We start from the raw sequence: 18,461 nt of genomic DNA on the forward strand, positions 1-18,461 counted from the left end.
TCTGAGTAAATCTCATCTCTGGTCTTTTATTGAGCAGCTGCTTTGTGTTTAGTGTTCCCTTACGGAAAAAACACATGCATTTCACGTGAATACATGTGAAGTGTTCCAAAAACACATGTTTTTATGTGATCACGTGATCATATGTGATCTTATGTGAAGTTAATGTGTTAACAGGTGACAACCACAGGAGGTTGGTGGCATCTTAATTGTGGGGGACGGGCTTGTGATAATGGCTGGAACAGAATGGGCGGAATGGTATCAAACACATGGTTTCCATGGTTTCCATGTGTTTGATGCCATTCCAATCTCTCCGTTCCAGCCATTATTATGAGCCGTCCTCCCCTCAGCAGTCTCCACTGGTGAGAACATGTAAAGCAAAATGTGATAACATGTAAAAACATGTGATCACGAGAGAAGTGTACCTAAAACATATGTTTTCACGTTATCACATTTTGCTTTACATGTTCTCACCAGTGGAGGCTGCTTCGTGGTGTAATAATGGCTGGAACATGTAAAAACTTGATCACGTGTAAAGTGTTCCTAAAACACATGTTTTCACATGATTTAACATGTGAAATTTCATGTGAAATTATGTGATTTTCAACGTGAAATTATGTGGTTTTTCTGTCAGGGTTGATCCACTCCATGACTGGTGCCAAACCAGCGCCAGAACTGTCTAAACAATTCATCCCTCCCTACCAAGACAACAGTCAGTGGAACTTCTTACATGAAGTCATCGTGTTGAGCTGGGGAGTTATGTTAACCTTCTAAACAGGCCACTGAACAGTGAAACAGAACACTGGAACATCATTTTGAAATAGTACACTACCGATGTCACAAGAATTCATTCTTCTGAAGATTAGTCAGTGGAACTTTTAACTTCGTCCATAATTGTCCAGTGTCGTTATTGTGTTGATACAGTTGATACAGAGTTCTGTTTACCTTCACTAGGCCACTAAACAGTCCATTAGAACACTGAATAGATCAAGATCAGTTTATCCATCCAATTGTACACAAGGTCCAATGAAAATGTAACTTCCACTTTATCCCAACGCTTACGAAAGACACACATATGCATACACATACAGGTTGGAGCAGGAGGCTGCCATACTACAGTGCCCCTGGAGCAGTTTGTGTGGGAGTTTAAGTGCCTTGCTCCAGAACTGATGAGTATATCCATCACAACAATTCATCCCTCCCAACCAAGACAACAGTCAGTGGAACTTCTATTCCATGGGTGTCCACTAGCACAGTTGTGTTGCGACACAGAGTTGCTGGGAAGTTCTGTTCAATTGGCTTCAGGGCCACTAAACAGTAAAACATCACAGTTGATTGAACATTGAACTGAATAAACCACTAGAGTAGATCACTAGAGTAGATCACTTCAGTAGACCACTAGAGTAGATCACTTCAGTAGACCACTAGAGTAGATCACTTCAGTAGATCACTAGAGTAGACCACTAGACTAGACCACTTCAGTAGACCCCTAGAGTAGATCACTTCAGTAGACCACTAGAGTAGATCACTAGAGTAGATCACTAGAGTAGATTACTTCAGTAAACCACTAGAGTAGATCACTTCAGTAGACCACTAGAGTAGATCACTAGAGTAGATCACTAGAGTAGATTACTTCAGTAAACCACTAGAGTAGATCACTTCAGTAAACCACTTCAGTAGACCACTTCAGTAGACCACTTCAGTAGACCACTAGAGTAGATCACTTCAGTAGACCACTAGAGTAGACCACTAGAGTAGAACACTTCAGTAGACCACTTCAGTAGACCACTAGAGTAGATCACTTCAGTAGACCACTAGAGTAGATCACTAGAGTAGATCACTTCAGTAGACCACTTCAGTAGACCACTAGAGTAGATCACTTCAGTAGACCACTAGAGTAGACCACTTCAGTAGACCACTTCAGTAGACCACTAGAGTAGATCACTTCAGTAGACCACTAGAGTAGACCACTAGAGTAGACCACTTCAGTAGACCACTTCAGTAGACCACTTCAGTAGACCACTTCAGTAGACCACTAGAGTAGACCACTAGAGTAGATCACCAAACCAATGATACGTTTAACCTTCAAACATTTATCTTTAAAGCTAGAGCACTGAATAGAACATTGAACCCTTGGGTATAGGCCTATAACTTTTAACTTTTAAGTCAAGCACTTTCTTGTTCTACAAAGAATTTGAACACAGCTATCGTGTTTTGGTGTACAGATAAAATATATGAATGCATGTAGTAGCTATTTTGGTGGCCTGGTGAGTCCAATTCCTTGAAGATGACTGTTCACTTTAGTATTTTAAAGAGTTGGCTCAACATAGCTTCTTGCCATGTGTGGACCAGATTCAGTAAGAGATTTAATTTGTATAAAGGAATTGTTAGTGAAAGACATGAACGCGTTAGCTGGTTAGGACAATGTACTAAAATGTGATGGATTGCTTCCACCAATTATAATTAGTCAAGTAGGTGAGAGGGTCAAGCACACTCAACTCGAGCTCTGTAACTCAAATGTTAGTTACAGAGAAAGTACAAGGCCCTGGGAACCATCACAACCTAAGAGGCCTACCACTCAGTCCAGTCATTAAGCTTATTTTAGATGGCTGTTGAGCAAAGACGGTGAATAGCACCCTGGTGGTTTGGTAATAAGAAACCCAGACCTTAAACTATGTGGTTTGAATGCTTCTTTCTCCAGGTATAAATCTTGCCCTGGTTTTGGAGGTCAAAGCGAATACGTTTTTCCCTCCCTTCACTCAGTGATATATATCTGTAATATAACCGAACATGTTCTTCAGCCAAATCTTTGTGCCAGATGACTCGATCAACTGTCTCGATTGATGTTTTGTCTTGTATCTTCATCCCAATGGTGTTCGTTTACTTATGAACTCATGATTGTTTGTTATTTACAGTGCATGATGTACATCTAACAACAAATGTAGAGATGTTTATAGAAAGATGAAAGGCTGGTTATACCGTTTAGATGTTTGTAGAAAGGTGAAGGCTGGTTATACCGTTTAGATGTTTGTAGAAAGGTGAAGGCTGGTTATAGCGTTTAGATGTTTGTAGAAAGGTGAAGGCTGGTTATACCATTTAGATGTTTGTAGAAAGATGAAAGGCTGGTTATACCGTTTAGATGTTTATAGAAAGATGAAAGGCTGGTTATACCGTTTAGATGTTTGTAGAAAGGTGAAGGCTGGTTATACCGTTTAGATGTTTATAGAAAGATGAAAGGCTGGTTATACCGTTTAGATGTTTGTAGAAAGGTGAAGGCTGGTTATACAGTTTAGATGTTTGTAGAAAGGTGAAGGCTGGTTATACCGTTTAGATGTTTGTAGAAAGGTGAAGGCTGGTTATACCGTTTAGATGTTTGTAGAAAGGTGAAGGCTGGTTATACCGTTTAGATGTTCGTAGAAAGATGATAGGCCACTTACACAGTTGAGTCAGGGGTTTTTTGGTCTGATGACCTGACGAGTCTCAGGTATAAAACATGGGGGTCATTCCATGTCAATTCAACGAAACCGTGACCTCCACCTGTCTCAGATCGTGAAACTTCAAATGATGAGAATCAGAATCAGATCATACAAAGATACAGGCGTCCTTCCTAACTCAGTTGCTGGAGAGGAAGGAAACCGCTCAGGGATTTCACCATGAGAACAATGGTGATTTTAAAACAGTTACAGAGTTTAATGGCTGTGATAGGAGAAAACTGAGGATGGATCAACAACATTGTAGTTATCCACAATACTAACCTAAATGACAGAGTGGAAATAAGGAAGCCTGTACAGAATTAAAAAAATTCTAAAACATGCGTCCTGTTTGCAACCAGGCACTAAATTAATACTGCAAAATATTTGGCAAAGCAATTCACTTTTTGTCCTGAATGCAAAGTGTTATGTCTGGAGAAAATCCATTACAACGCATTACTGAGTACCAAACCTGGTTCAATCTGCTTTCCACCAGACATTGGGAGATGAAGTCACCTTTCAGCAGAACAATAACCTTAAACACAAGGCCAAATCTACACGGGAGTTGCTTACCAAGAAGACAGTGAATGTTCCTGAGTGGCTGAGTTACAGTTTTTACTTAAATCTACTTAAAAATGCATTCCCTCCTTCAACCCGTTTGTTTTTGAGGGAGGATATGACATATTATGTCCCTATAGCGCCTCTCATGGTATTTTTTCCAATGCAACATTTTTGTTGAGGCAGAGTTGTTTTAATTACTTTTCCAGACTAGTGAGTATCAAACTGTGTCTGTAAGACATCCAAGATTTTTCTGAAGAATCCCTTCTTCTCCCTAGCTGACTTTACCTTCCTTTTTTTCTTCTGTGTGTTTGGTGAAAGCAGTGGAATAATATATGAATGCTGATGGTTGTCGGATTATTAATTGCAGGGACTTGTCTTCTCTCGATGAAGCAACAGAAGTTTGAGAGCATCTCCTTTGAGAGTGGACGCTTCCAGGCATTTCTTGGCAGCCGGTGGGGCTTGGTGAAGCGTGTACGGTAGTGAGCTACACCATACCTTATTTGTGACCGCCCTGAGAGTGGCGTGAGCCAGAGGCATTTGTATTTGTCTTCATATTTAACAAGACAATCATGGAAAAAGAACTCTCAAAAAAGAACTGAACACCCCCCAAAAAGACTCCCTAAAAATTGAAATTGTGTATCATATGACACCGTTTCCACACACTCAAGAACAGAATGTAGGCAAGTACACGAGACCAAAGCTGTTATCAGAAGGCTTCGGGATTCAGTGTGTATGCCTGGACTATAACTGTAAAGTTGGATCTTCAGCTTACACAACTCCCAGTGTTGAGGGAAAACTATCTCTAAACCTGCAGACGAAAAAAACAACATTGATTATTTTATTTGCTTTTAGAGCTTAGTTTGTCCTCCCATTTATAGTAAACTCATCACCACCAATGTGTCACTGTCCCAACACCCTCAGTACCCCATAATGTCAAAGTGAAATTAAAAATTAAAAGCTGAAATGTCTTAAATCAGTAAGTATTCAACACCTTTGTTATGGCAAGCTTGAATAAGTTCAGGAGTAAAAATGTGCTTAAAGGAACACTCCACCCAAAACCGTATGCATCATACAGGGATGATTTCTGTATTTTGTGAGTTAAATATCTTGAAAACTTGATTGCTGACAAGCAAAACATATTGGGACTTTGTCAACAACTTTCTAATGAAACAAATACCCAGAGATTGTTTTTTGATGGAGTTTTCCTTTAACAAGTCACATAGTAAGATGTATGGACTCGTTCTGTGTGCAATAATAGTGTCTAACATGATTTTGGAATAACTCTCATCTCTGTACCCCACATACAGTTGAAGTCGGAAGTTTATACACATTTTGGTTGGAGTAATTAAAACTTGTTTTTTAACCACTCCACAAATTTCTTGTTTACAAACTATAGGTTTGTCAAGTCGGTTAGGACATCTACTTTGTGCATGACACAAGTAATTCTTCCAACAATTGTTTACAAACATTTTCACTTATAATTCACTGTATCACAATTCCAGTGGGTCAGAAGTTTACATACACTAAGTTGACTGTGCCTTTAAACAGCTTGGAAAATTCCAGAAAATTATGTCATGGCTTTAGAAGCTTCTGATAGGCTAATTGACATCATTTGAGTCAATTGGAGGTGCACCTGTGGATGTATTTCAAGGCCTATCTTCACTCAGTGCCTCTTTGCTTGACATCAAGGGAAAATCTAAAGAAATCAGCCAAGACCTCAGAAAAATAATTGTAGACCTCCACAAGTCTGGTTCATCCTTGGGAGCAATTTCCAAATGCCTGAAGGTACCACGTTCATCTGTACAAACAATAGTACGCAAGTATAAACACCATGGGACCACGCAGCCGTCATACCGCTCAGGAAGGAGACGCGTTCTGTCTCCTAGAGATGAACGTACTTTGGTGCGAAAAGTGCAAATCAATCCCAGAGCAGCAAAGGTGCTGGAGGAAACAGGTACAAAAGTGTCTATCCACAGTAAAACAAGTCCTATATCGACATAACCTGAAAGGCCGCTTAGCAAGGAAGAAGTCACTGCTCCAAAACCGCAATTAAAAAGCCAGACTACGGTTTGCAACTGCACATTGGGACAAAGATCGTACTTTGGAGAAATGTCCTCTGGTCTGATGAAACAAAAATATAACTATTTGGCCATAATGACCATCGTTATGTTTGGAGGAAAAAGGGGGAGGGTTGCAAGCCGAAGAACACAATCCCAACCGTGAAGCACGCGGGTGGCAGCATCATGTGGGGGTGCTTTGCTGCAGGAGGGACTGGTGCAATTCACAAAATAGATGGCGTCATGAGGAATGACAATGTGGATATATTGAAGCAACATCTCAAGACATCAGTCAGGAAGTTAAAGCTTGGTGACAAATTGTTATTCCAAATGGACAATGACCCCAAGCGTACTTCCAAAGTTGTGGCAAAATGTCTTAAGGGCAACAAAGTCAAGGTGTTGGAGTGGCCATCACAAAGCCCTGACCTCAATCCCATAGAACATTTGTGAGCAGAACTGAAAAGGCGTGTGCGAGCAAGGAGGCCTACAAACTTAACTCAGTTACACCAGCTCTGTCATGTTACGAACCGGCTCAGAGTTCGCAACAAAAGGGAGACAACGTGCAGACAAGGAGTATCAAAAATATTTATTAGCTACCACAACCAAAAACAACAAGGTGTCTGCATGGAGAGAGTCTCTCCAATGAATATGGAAGAGGTGCCTTTATCCTGGGACACACCCGAGCCCAGGTGTTTCCCATGTAGCTGACGACCCTTCCAACTCCGCCCACCGGCATCCTAATAAGGAAACAAGAACAAAGAGAGAGAATACGGCAGACAGAGTGGGAGGGTCGTCACAGTCAGGAGGAATGGGCCAAAATTCACCCAACTTATTGTGGGAAGCTTGTGGAAGGCTACTTGAAATGTTTGACCCAAGTTAAACAATTTAAAGGCAATCCTACCAAATTCTAATTGAGTGTATGTACATTTCTGAAACACTGAGAATGTGATGAAATAAATAAAAGCTGAATTAAATCATTCTCTCTTCTATTATTGTGACATTTCACATTCTTAAAATAAAGTGGTGATCCTAACTGACCTAAGACAGGGAATTTTTACTATGATTAAATGTCAGGAATTGTGAAAAACTGAGTTTAAATGTATTTGGCTAAGGTGTATGTAAACTTCCGTCTTCAACTGCATACAATTATCTGTTAAGTCCCTCAGTCGGGTAGTGAATTTCAAACACAGATTCGACCACAAAGACCAGGGAGGTTTTCCAATGCCTCGCAATGAAGGGCACCTATTGGTAGATTTTTAATTTTAAACAGACATTTAATATCCCTTTGAGCATGGTGAAGGTATTAATTACACTTTAGATGGTGTATCAATACACCCAGTCAGGACAATAACCTAAAACACAAGGCCAAATCTACACTGGAGTTGCTTACCAAGATGACAGTGAATGTTCCTGAGTGGCAGAGTTACAGTTTTGACTTAAATCTACTTAAAATCTATGGCAAGACCTGAAAATTGTTGTCTAGCAATGATCAACAACCAATATGTCAGAGTTTGAAGAATTTTGAAAAGGATAATGGTGAAATGTTGAACATTCCAGGTATGGAAAGCTCTTAGAGACTTACACATACAGACTCAGACAAAGTATTGACTTAGGGGTGTTTGCAAACATTTAAAAAAACAGGTTTTCATTTGTCATTATGGGGTAGTGTATGTTGGTGGGTGATATTTTTGTTTGTTTAATACATTTTGAATTCAGGCTGTAACACAACAAAATTAGGAATAATACTTGCTGAAGGCACTGTACATATACACTGAGTGTACAAAACACTCCATGACACAGACTGACCAGGTGAATCCAGGTGAAAGCTATGATCCCTTATTGATGTCACCTGTTAAATCCACTTCAATCATTGTACATTAAAGGGAGGAGGCAGGTTAAAGAAGGATTTTTAAGCCTTGAGACAATTGAGACATGGATTGTGTATGTGTGCCATTCAGAGGGTGAATGGACAAGACAAAGTATTGAGGTGCCATTGAACGGAGTATGGTAGTAGGTGCCAGGTGCACCAGTTTGAGTATGTCAAGAACTGCAGCGCTGCTGTGTTTTTTACACACAACATTTGCCCATGTGTATCAAGAATGGTCCACCACCCAAAGGACATCCAGCCAACTTGGCACAGCTGTGGGAAACATTGGAGTCAACATGGGCCAGCATCCCTGTGGAACACTTTTGACACCTTGTAGATTCCATGCCCCGATGAATTGAGGCTGTTCTGAGGATTAAAGGGGGTGTAACTCAATATTAGGAAGGTGTTCCTAATGTTTTGTGCACTGAGTGTAAGTAGACAGTTATGAATATAAGGCTAGTAAACCCTACTGATTCATAGTGTTGTCACACATTAGGCTCATCATCATAACCATGCATGACCTCATCACTCTACACTGACCTTATTCACAAAGATAAAAAAAAATCGCCGCACACAAAGAAATTTAGGAGTACAATGAAAACTATTGGACATATTAAAGCTAGAATCCTTTATTTTTCTAGGCACTCTGGTGCTCCTACATAAAAATTCCAGGTCGCACAAGAAAATATTTAGGTGCGTATGCTAGTAAATGGTCACACTGTAGAGCCCTGGACCATGTTGTCCGTCTGGCGTCGAGTTTAAAATAAATCGCCCTACGGCATGTTGTCCGTCTTTTTTGATTTAATCTTTATTTAACCAATCCCATTGATGTCAGAAGACCTCTGTCCCAAGGGAGACCTGGTCATTATTGCCATAGGTTATGAGACTGTGGGCCCTGATGTTAGGCTTCAGAGGCGTGTTCCGTTATCCCCTACCTTTCTTACTCTACAGCTGTTGTGGAGATCTATAGGGGGCCTCAGGCTGGAATGAGGCAAGGCTTGCAGGGCCAGATGACCTCTGTGGTGAGGTAGCAGGACTGGACCCCTCATTGAGGATTCCTTCCTGTTCCAACTGCCTGATGTGATGCTCTGGCCTTACAAACCCCATCAGAGTGCATCAATAAGAATGTACATTCTAGTAATTATATTTCTATGGCTGTATCTGTAGCTCTGTATCTCTACCATGCTATGGGCCCTTCTAGGGAGCACTATCCCCATGCTTTTTTCGGGGAAGCCTAATAAAAAGCAGCTGCAGGAATCTGATGAGTCGTCGTCTGGTAACAAACATCCCCACATCTGGTTTTATCTGTGTTCATGGCTTATGGTCCCCCGTCCTCATCCCTCCTTTCCCTCCTACTCCTCCTCCTCTTCCTCCTCCTCTCAACTATCTTTCACTCACTGTTCTTTCTTATTTTTTACACACTGTGAAAAGTCTCTTTACTTTTGTATGTCAGTTTGTTGGTGGAGAAGAGATTGGAGTAGAAACTTCCAAATTGTACAAAATAATCGAATACCTACAGACTGTATTATGTTGGTCCTCTTCTGCAGTATCCAGACTTTCTTTGAAGTTACAGATTGACTACCTTATACTTTACGTTTTGACATCAGCAGCCAAGTCATACAACAAAATGTTTTGATGTACCTCCTTGAGCCATTTTCTCCTCTCTTCAGGCCTATGTGTATGACATCCGCAGCAGCAGCTACCTCCACAAGCTCCAGAGACACTCAGACACCATCCTCAATGTGACCTTTAACCCTGCTACACCTGAGGTGAGGACTGGCCAATTGCCTCTTAAAATCACACCCTCTCTCCTCCGCATTCTATTTTCTTCTCTGGTCTGTCTTTCTATTACCTGTCCATATTCACATACAGTGAGGGAAAAAAGTATTTGATCCCCTGCTGATTTTGTACGTTTGCCCACTGACAAAGAAATGATCAGTCTATAATTTTAATGGTAGGTTTATTTGAACAGTGAGAGACAGAATAACAACAAAAAAATCCAGAAAAACGCATGTCAAAAATGTTATAAATTGATTTGCATTTTAATGAGGGAAATAAGTATTTGACCCCTCTGCAAACATGACTTAGTACTTGTTGGCAAAACCCTTGTTGGCAATCACAGAGGTCAGATGTTTCTTGTAGTTGGCCACCAGGTTTGCACACATCTCAGGAGGGATTTTGGCCCACTCCTTTTTGCAGATTTTCTGCAAGTCATTAAGGTTTCGAGGCTGATGTTTGGCAACTCGAACCTTCAGCTCCCTCCACAGATTTTCTATGGGATTAAGGTCTGGAGACTGAGCAATCGGGGGAGAAGGGCCTTGGTCAGGGAGGTAACCAAGAACCCAATGGTCACTGACAGAGCTCTTTGGAGCCTTCCAGAAGGACAACCATCTCTGCAGCTCTCCACCACTCAGGCCTTTATGGTAGGGTGGCCAGACGGAAACCACTCCTCAGTAAAAGGCACATGGCAGCCCGCTTGGAGTTTGCCAAAAGGCACTTAAAGAATCTCAGATCATAAGAAACAAGATTCTCTGGTCTGATGAAACCAAGATTGAACTATTTTGCCTGAATGCCAAGGGTCACGTCTGGAGCAAACCTGGCACCATCCCTACGGTGAAGCATGGTGGTGGCAGCATCGTGCTGTGGGGATGTTTTTCAGCTTGAGAGCATCTGCAGAGAAGAAAGGGAGAAGCTCGCCAAATACAGGTGTGCCAAGCTTGTAGCGTCATACCCCAGAAGACTCGATGCTGTAATTGCTGCCAAAGATGCTTCAACAAAGTACTGAGTATAGGGTCTGAATACTTATGTGAATGTGATATTTCAGTTTATTATTTGTAATAAATTAGCAGACATTTCTCAACCTGATTTTGCTTTGTCATTATGAGGTATTGTGTGTAGATTGATGAGGTAAAAAAAACAATTTGATCAATTTTAGAATTAGGCTGTAACGTAACAAATTGTGGAAAAATCAATCAGGTCTGAATACTTTCTGAAGGCACTGTATACGCTGTATATAAAAAATGATGTGGACTCCCCTTCAAATTAGTGGATTTGAGTATTTCACTCACCCCCGTTGCTGACAGGTGTATAAAATCGCAATGCCAAGCGTCGGCTGGAGTGGTGTAAAGCTCGCCGCTATTGGACTTTGGAGCAGTGGAAACGCGTTCTCTGGAGTGATGAATCATGCTTTACCGTCTGGCAGTCCGATGGACGAATCTGGGTTTGGCAGATGCCAGGAGAACGCTACCTGCCCCAATGCATAGTGCCAACTGTAAAGTTTGGTGGAGGAGGAATAATGGTCAGGTGCTGTTTTTCATGGTTCAGACTAGGCCCCTTAGTTCCAGTAAAGGGAAATCTTACTGCTACAGCATACATTGACATTCTAGACAATTCTGTGCTTCCAACTTTGTGGCAACAGTTTGGAGAAGGCCCTTTCCTGTTTCAGCATGACAATGCCCCCTTGCACAAAGCGAGGTCCATACCGAAATGGTTTGTCGAGATTGGTGTGGAAGATCTTGACTCGCCTGAATTGGCATGAATTGGAACACCGACTGCGAGCCTGGCCTAATCGCCCAACGTCAGTGCCCGACCTCACTAATACTCTTGTGGCTGAATGGAAGTCCCCGCAGCAATGTTCCAACATCTAGTAGAAAGCCTTGCCAGAAGAGTGGAGGCTGTTATAGTTCAAAGGGGGGACTAACTCCATACGCTCATACCTGTACGCTCTCGTTGGCTGGCGCTCGCTTCATACTCGTTGCCAAACCCACTGGCTCCAGGTCATCTACAAGACCCTGCTAGGTAAAGTCCCCCCTTATCTCAGCTCACTGGTCACCATAGCAGGACCCACCTGTAGCACGCGCTCCAGCAGGTATATCTCTCTGGTCACCCCCAAAGCCAATTCCTCCTTTGGTCGTCTCTCCTTCCAGTTCTCTGCTGCCAATGACTGGAACGAACTACAAAAATCTCTGAAACTGGAAACACTTATCTCCCTCACTATCTTTAAGCACCAGCTGTCAGAGCAGCTCACAGATCACTGCACCTGTACATAGCCCATCTATAATTTAGCCCAAACAACTACCTCTTCCCCTACTGTATTTATTTATTTATTTTGCTCCTTTGCACCCCATTATTTCTATTTCTACTTTGCACTTTCTTCCACTACAAATATACCATTCCAGTTTTTTACTTGCTATATTGTATTTACTTTGCCACCATGGCCTTTTTTGCCTTTATCTCACTTATCTCACCTCATTTGCTCACATTGTATATAGACTTATTTTTCTACTGTATTATTGACTGTATGTTTGTTTTCATCCATGTGTAACTCTGTGTTATTGTATTATGTCTCGAACTGCTTTGCTTTATCTTGGCCAGGTCGCAATTGAAAATGAGAACTTGTTCTCAACTTGCCTACCTGGTTAAATAAAGGTGAAAAAAAAAGAATAAAACAAAAAATATTAATGCCCATGATTTTGGAATGATATGTTTGTCAAGCAGGTGTCCACATACTGTTGTAGTATACTAGTTATGTAGTATACGTCCTCCAATTCACCTCGCTCCCTCTCTTGTTAACTTATTGTGAAATAAATATCCGTACAGACTCAAGTCAGTCTGAACATGGTGGTAATTCATTAACCAGACATAGAATAAGGCTTCTGGTTTATTTTGTTGTCCTGCTCCCCTTAGACTTCCTCTCCTATCAATTGGATATTGGACACCGCTTTAGAGGGAGGCCCAGCATACAAAAACACACTGTGATTTCTGCTGCTGTGTTGGATTCCATGGAGAACCCCTGGGATTACAGACCTGGGTTCAAATGATGGTATGTGTTTGTTTTTTCAACTACTTTGAGTGTTTGCTTGAGCCTGCCCGGGGTGCCATATGGATGGGGTTAGCAATTTTGGGACTATACCATTGGTAATATTGTGCCAGGCAAGCTCAATCAAATTAATTGAAAGTATTTCGAAAAATATTTGAACCCATATCTGGCAATGTCTGCTGTGTGGATTCCATGGAAAGGAAAACCCCCAGGATTATTAGATTAGTTGAATCCCACTTTGTACTAAAGGTCTGCCAGGTTCATTAAATAGTACCCGCAAAACACCAGTCTCAACGTCAACAGTGAAGAGGCGACTCCGGGATACTGGCTTTCTAGGCATAGTTCCTCTGTCCAGTGTTTGTGTTCTTTTGCCCATCTTAATCTTTTCTTTTTATTGGTCAGTCTGAGATATGGATTTTTCTTTGCAACTCTGCCTAGAAGTCCAGCATCCCGGAGTCGCCTCTTCACTGTTGACATTGAGACTGGTGTTTTGTGGGTACTATTTAATGAAGCTGCCAGTTGAGGACTTGTGAGGCGTCTGTTTCTCAAACTAGACACTCTAATGTACTTGTCCACTTGCTCAGTTGTGTACCGGGGCCTCTCACTCTTTCTATTCTGGTTAGGGCCAGTTTGCGCTGTTCTGTGAAGGGAGTAGTACACAGCGTTGTACGAGATCTTCAGTTTCTTGGCAATTTTTCTCATGGAATAGCCTTAATTTCTCAGAACAAGAATAGACTGACGAGTTTCAGAAGAAAGTTCTTTGTTTCTGGCAATTTTGAGCCTGTAATCGAACCCACAAATGATGCTCCAGATACTCAACTAGTCTAAAGAAGGACAGTTTTATTGCTTCTTTAATCAGGACAACAGTTTTCAGCTGTGCTAATATAATTGCAAAAGGGTTTTCTAATGATCATTTAGCCTTTTAAAATGATACACTTGGATTAGCTAACACAACGTGCCATTGGAACACAGGAGTGATGGTTGCTGATAGTGGCCCTCTGTATGTCTATGTAGATATTCCATTCAAAATCAGCAATTTTCAGCTACAGTAGTCGTTTACAACATTAAGTGTCTACACTGTATTTCTGATCAATTTTATGAATTTTGTGTTGTCTACTGTATTTAAATGCCACTTTAAACGTGTTCATGATACTGCAACAAAATTTCCCCATGGGGACAATAAAGTCCGTAATGTAAAGTAAACACACCACGCTGAACGAACAGCAGACGATTTGCAGACGAAAGTACATATCGATATTCAGTGCCCTTAGTCACCCTCCATGAACTCCCAGTCTCACCTCATTGTGGATGAATATACACTGCTCAAAAAATTAAAGGGAACACTTAAACAACACAATGTAACTCCAAGTCAATCACACTTCTGTGAAATCAAACTGTCCACTTAGGAAGCAACACTGATTGACAATAAATTTCACATGCTGTTGTGCAAATGGAATAGACAACAGGTGGAAATTATAGGCAATTAGCAATACACCCCCAATAAAGGACTGGTTCTGCAGGTGGGGACCACAGACCACTTCTCAGTTCCTATGCTTCCTGGCTGATGTTTTGGTCACTTTTGAATGCTGGCGGTGCTTTCACTCTAGTGGTAGCATGAGACGGAGTCTACAACCCACACAAGTGGCTCAGGGAGTACAGCTCATCCAGGATGGCACATCAATGCGAGCTGTGGCAAGAAGGTTTGCTGTGTCTGTCAGCGTAGTGTCCAGAGCATGGAGGCGCTACCAGGAGACAGGCCAGTACATCAGGACACGTGGAGGAGGCCGTAGGAGGGCAACAACCCAGCAGCAGGACCGCTACCTCCACCTTTGTGCAAGGAGGAGCAGGAGGAGCACTGCCAGAGCCCTGCAAAATGACCTCTAGCAGGCCACAAATGTGCATGTGTCTGCTCAAACGGTCAGAAACAGACTCCATGAGGGTGGTATGAGGGCCCGACGTCCACAGGTGGGGGTTGTGCTTACAGCCCAACACCGTGCAGGACGTTTGGCATTTGCCAGAAAACACCAAGATTGGCAAATTCGCCACTGGCGCCCTGTGCTCGTCACAGATGAAAGCAGGTTCACACTGAGCACATGTGACAGACGTGACAGAGTCTGGAGACGCCGTGGAGAACGTCTGCTGCCTGCAACATCCTCCATCATGACAGGTTTGGCGGTGGGTCAGTCATGGTGTGGGGTGGCATTTCTTTGGGGGGCCGCACAGCCCTCCATGTGCTCGCCAGAGGTAGCTTGACTGCCATTAGGTACCGAGATGAGATCCTCAGACCCCTTGTGAGACCATATGCTGGTGCGGTTGGCCCTGGGTTCCTCCTAATGCAAGACAATGCTAGACCTCATGTGGCTGGAGTGTGTCAGCAGTTCCTGCAAGAGGAAGGCATTGATGCTATGGACTGGCCCGCCCGTTCCCCAGACCTAAATCCAATTGAGCACATCTGGGACATCATGTCTCGCTCCATCCACCAACGCCACGTTGCACCACAGACTGTCCAGGAGTTGGCGGATGCTTTAGTCCAGGTCTGGGAGGAGATCCCTCAGGAGACCATCCGCCACCTCATCAGGAGCATGCCCAGGCGTTGTAGGGAGGTCATACAGGCACGTGGAGGCCACACACACTACTGAGCCTCATTTTGACTTGTTTTAAGGACATTACATCAAAGTTGGATCAGCCTGTAGTGTGGTTTTCCACTTTAATTTTGAGTGTGACTCCAAATCCAGACCTCCATGGGTTGATAAATTGGATTTCCATTGATTATTTTTGTGTGATTTTGTTGTCAGCACATTCAACTATGTAAAGAAAAAAGTATTTAATAAGATTATTTATTTCATTCAGATCTAGGATGTGTTGTTTAAGTGTCCCCTTTATTTTTTTGAGCAGTATATATTTTTCAACATACTGAACTCAATGTGTCAGATTTAAAGTTGCAGTATGGTTTATAGTTCTTTAGCTCTCCTCCTGAATTTGGAGTCATCAAGACAGGATGACAGAGGCACTCAATCCATTTTACAACTCTCACCTCACATGGTGATGGAAAGGAACACTTTGGCCTAACATCCACTCAAGTCAAGTTGGGTTAACAGGGGCCTCTAGGGCACTGCTACTTTCCTCAAAATAGCAGTGACGTTAATCACCACACAACTAAATAATTAAACTGGCTACCAGTATTACTAAAAGTAGCCTAGTTCTGTCATTCTGTCACTGTTTAGGTTCTAACACAGCTCAGTGTATTGTAACTCAAACTTTCATCACTTCAAACACCCTGAAGATGAATTGTGTTTTTTGATACCAGCACTAGGATTAAACTGAACCATGAAACCCTGAAATCCGAGGTAGAAATTATAAATAGCTCTAGCTCTGATGGACTTAACAGAGACTGGAGTGAAAGTGGAGCTGGAGGGAAGCAGAGTAGTTGGAGAGCATGTTGATTTACAGGTAAGAATGGCTTGTGCTATGGCGCTGAGTGTTCTCTGGACACACTGCTTAGTGGGGTATTAAACATCCCCAGTGGGGTATTTAGCACACATGCATGCACGCACGCACACACGTATGAAAACACACACATGCACACACTCTTGGAAGATGGTGCTGCATTGGATAGCAGCAGCCTTACGGGCTCCTGACCAATTCTGCTATTTTGTCCATTTTTTTACTCTGATCTTATTTTTTGGGCAAATAATGTTTCTGCCATCATTTCCTATAACCAAAAACAGCTTGTGGACATCAGAACAGCGATCCCTAACCTTGGTTTGGATGAAAAAAATCTATTCAACAAGTAAGCAGCTCTGGACGTTCCGCTTACTCCAGACAAGGCCTTTCATTTATTTATTTGTACCTTTATTTTAACAAATGTGCCCTGTATATACAACATAAATATACACTTTATACCAAAAACATACAGCTTAAAATACAAAAATACAGTAATGGGAAGCACAAATAAAACATCACAAATCACCCAGAAAAACATTCATCCACAAATAAGTCCCCAATCAATACTTTCAATTTCCTGAACGGCACCAGAACATCAAGATGCAATGTATTTTGAATTTTGTTCCAGCAATACGGTGCATTAAACTAAAAGCAGATTTACATAGCTCGGTGGAGACCCTAGGAACCTCATAAGTTAACCAATCCAGTGAACAGCTTAAGCAACTCAGGTTTCTATACTTCAACAGCAAAGTTAGATAAGACGGAAATTTATGAAGTAGGGCCTTGTAAACAAAAAGGGAGTAATGTAGAGATCTACGGGTCTTTAGCGAAGTCCAGCCAACCTTTTGATACAGGATGCTGTGATGAGTATCCAAACTGTTACCTGTAACAAAACAAAGGGCACTATGGTAGATGGCATCCAAAGGTTTAAGAGTAGTAGCAGCTGCACTTTGATACAAATATTACCATAATCAAGAATAGATAAAAAGGTTGACTGAATAATCTGCTTCCTACTGCTTAGAGAAAGGCACAATCTGTTTCGGTAGAAAAAGCCAGCTTTAAATCTTAGCTTCTTAACCAGCTCATCTATATGTTTTTTTTATACGTCAAATCCATATCAATCCAAATGCCTAAGTATTTATATGCCGGAACACGTTCGATTGAAGAACGATCTAATGAGTGAACATGTAGTTCATCTGAAACATTCTTATGAGAGTTTGAAAACAACATGTATTTAGTTTTGCCTGTATTAAGCACAGGTTTTAAGTAAAAGGGATTCCTGAATAGCTATAAAATCTGACTGTAATTTTGACACAGCCAGATCAACAGTCGGGGCTATAGCATACAAATAACATTTTATTTGTCACATACACATGTTTCGCAGATGTTATTGCGGGTGTAGAGAAATTCTTGTATCATAGTATCATCTGCGCATATGTCAAGTTGACCATTTTTAACATATTGACCAATGGTGTTTATAGATAACTCGAAAAAGGAAGCGCTGGCGAAAGAGATGCAGGCGAGCCGGCACCCTGACAAGACTACGTCGGCGAGCAAATAGATGTCATTGCCCTCTGTTTTATTGGCCAACGTGCAATCACTGGAGAACCAACTGGATGAGCTCTGTTCAAGACTATCCTATCAATGGGACCTGACAAACTGTAATATCCTATTTATTTTTTTATTTAACCTTTATTTAACCAGGAAGAGCTCATTGAGATTTAAAATATATTTTTCAAGAGTGTCCTGGCCAAGATAGGCAGCACCAAGTCATTACAAAAATGACAGACAAACAACATGAAAAACTACAAGTAATCTAGTAAAAACCATAGCATCGGAGCTGAATGAGGACATGGATACACATCTCAGTGTTTTTTCTATGCATCGTCAAGAATGGAAGGCAGAGTAGGGTAAGAAGCAGGGAGGAGGGGTGTGCCTCGTTGTTAACAACAGCTGGTGTGTGATATAACATTTTTAGGAAGTCAATCGTTTTTGCTCGCCTGAGTTAGAATACCTCATGATAAGCTGCAGGCCATACTATTTACCAAAATAGTTTTTATCTATATTTTTCAGAGCTGTCTATTTACCACCACAAACCGATGATGGCACTAAGACTGTCACGGATCCCTCCGGAACTTTCATTACGCACACCTGTCCCCTATTCCCACTGATTAGTACTTGTATAAGTGTGCCCTTTGGTTTCCATTGGGTTGTCAATTATTGTTACAATGTCCGTTGGTGCGTGT

General features: G+C 41.7%; 1 protein-coding gene across 2 annotated transcripts in view; it reads left to right on the forward strand.

Annotated features, from left to right (window-relative positions):
• The window catches only part of wdr27 (WD repeat domain 27), a 170,628-nt gene that overhangs the window by 94,653 nt on the left and 57,514 nt on the right, over positions 1 to 18,461 (forward strand). The window contains exons 24-25 of one of the 2 annotated variants that reach the window (XR_006762576.1): positions 9,623 to 9,721; positions 12,639 to 12,774. Coding sequence is in view for 1 of the 2 variants with exons in the window: in XM_014180055.2 (XP_014035530.2) it covers positions 9,623 to 9,721 (99 nt within the window). In the remaining variant the exon portion in view is untranslated. The remainder of the gene's footprint in view (positions 1 to 9,622; positions 9,722 to 12,638; positions 12,775 to 18,461) is intronic. The other variant, XM_014180055.2, reaches the window with a different exon arrangement.

Source organism: Salmo salar, chromosome ssa28, assembly GCF_905237065.1.
Source record: "Salmo salar chromosome ssa28, Ssal_v3.1, whole genome shotgun sequence".
Lineage (NCBI taxonomy): Eukaryota > Metazoa > Chordata > Actinopteri > Salmoniformes > Salmonidae > Salmo > Salmo salar.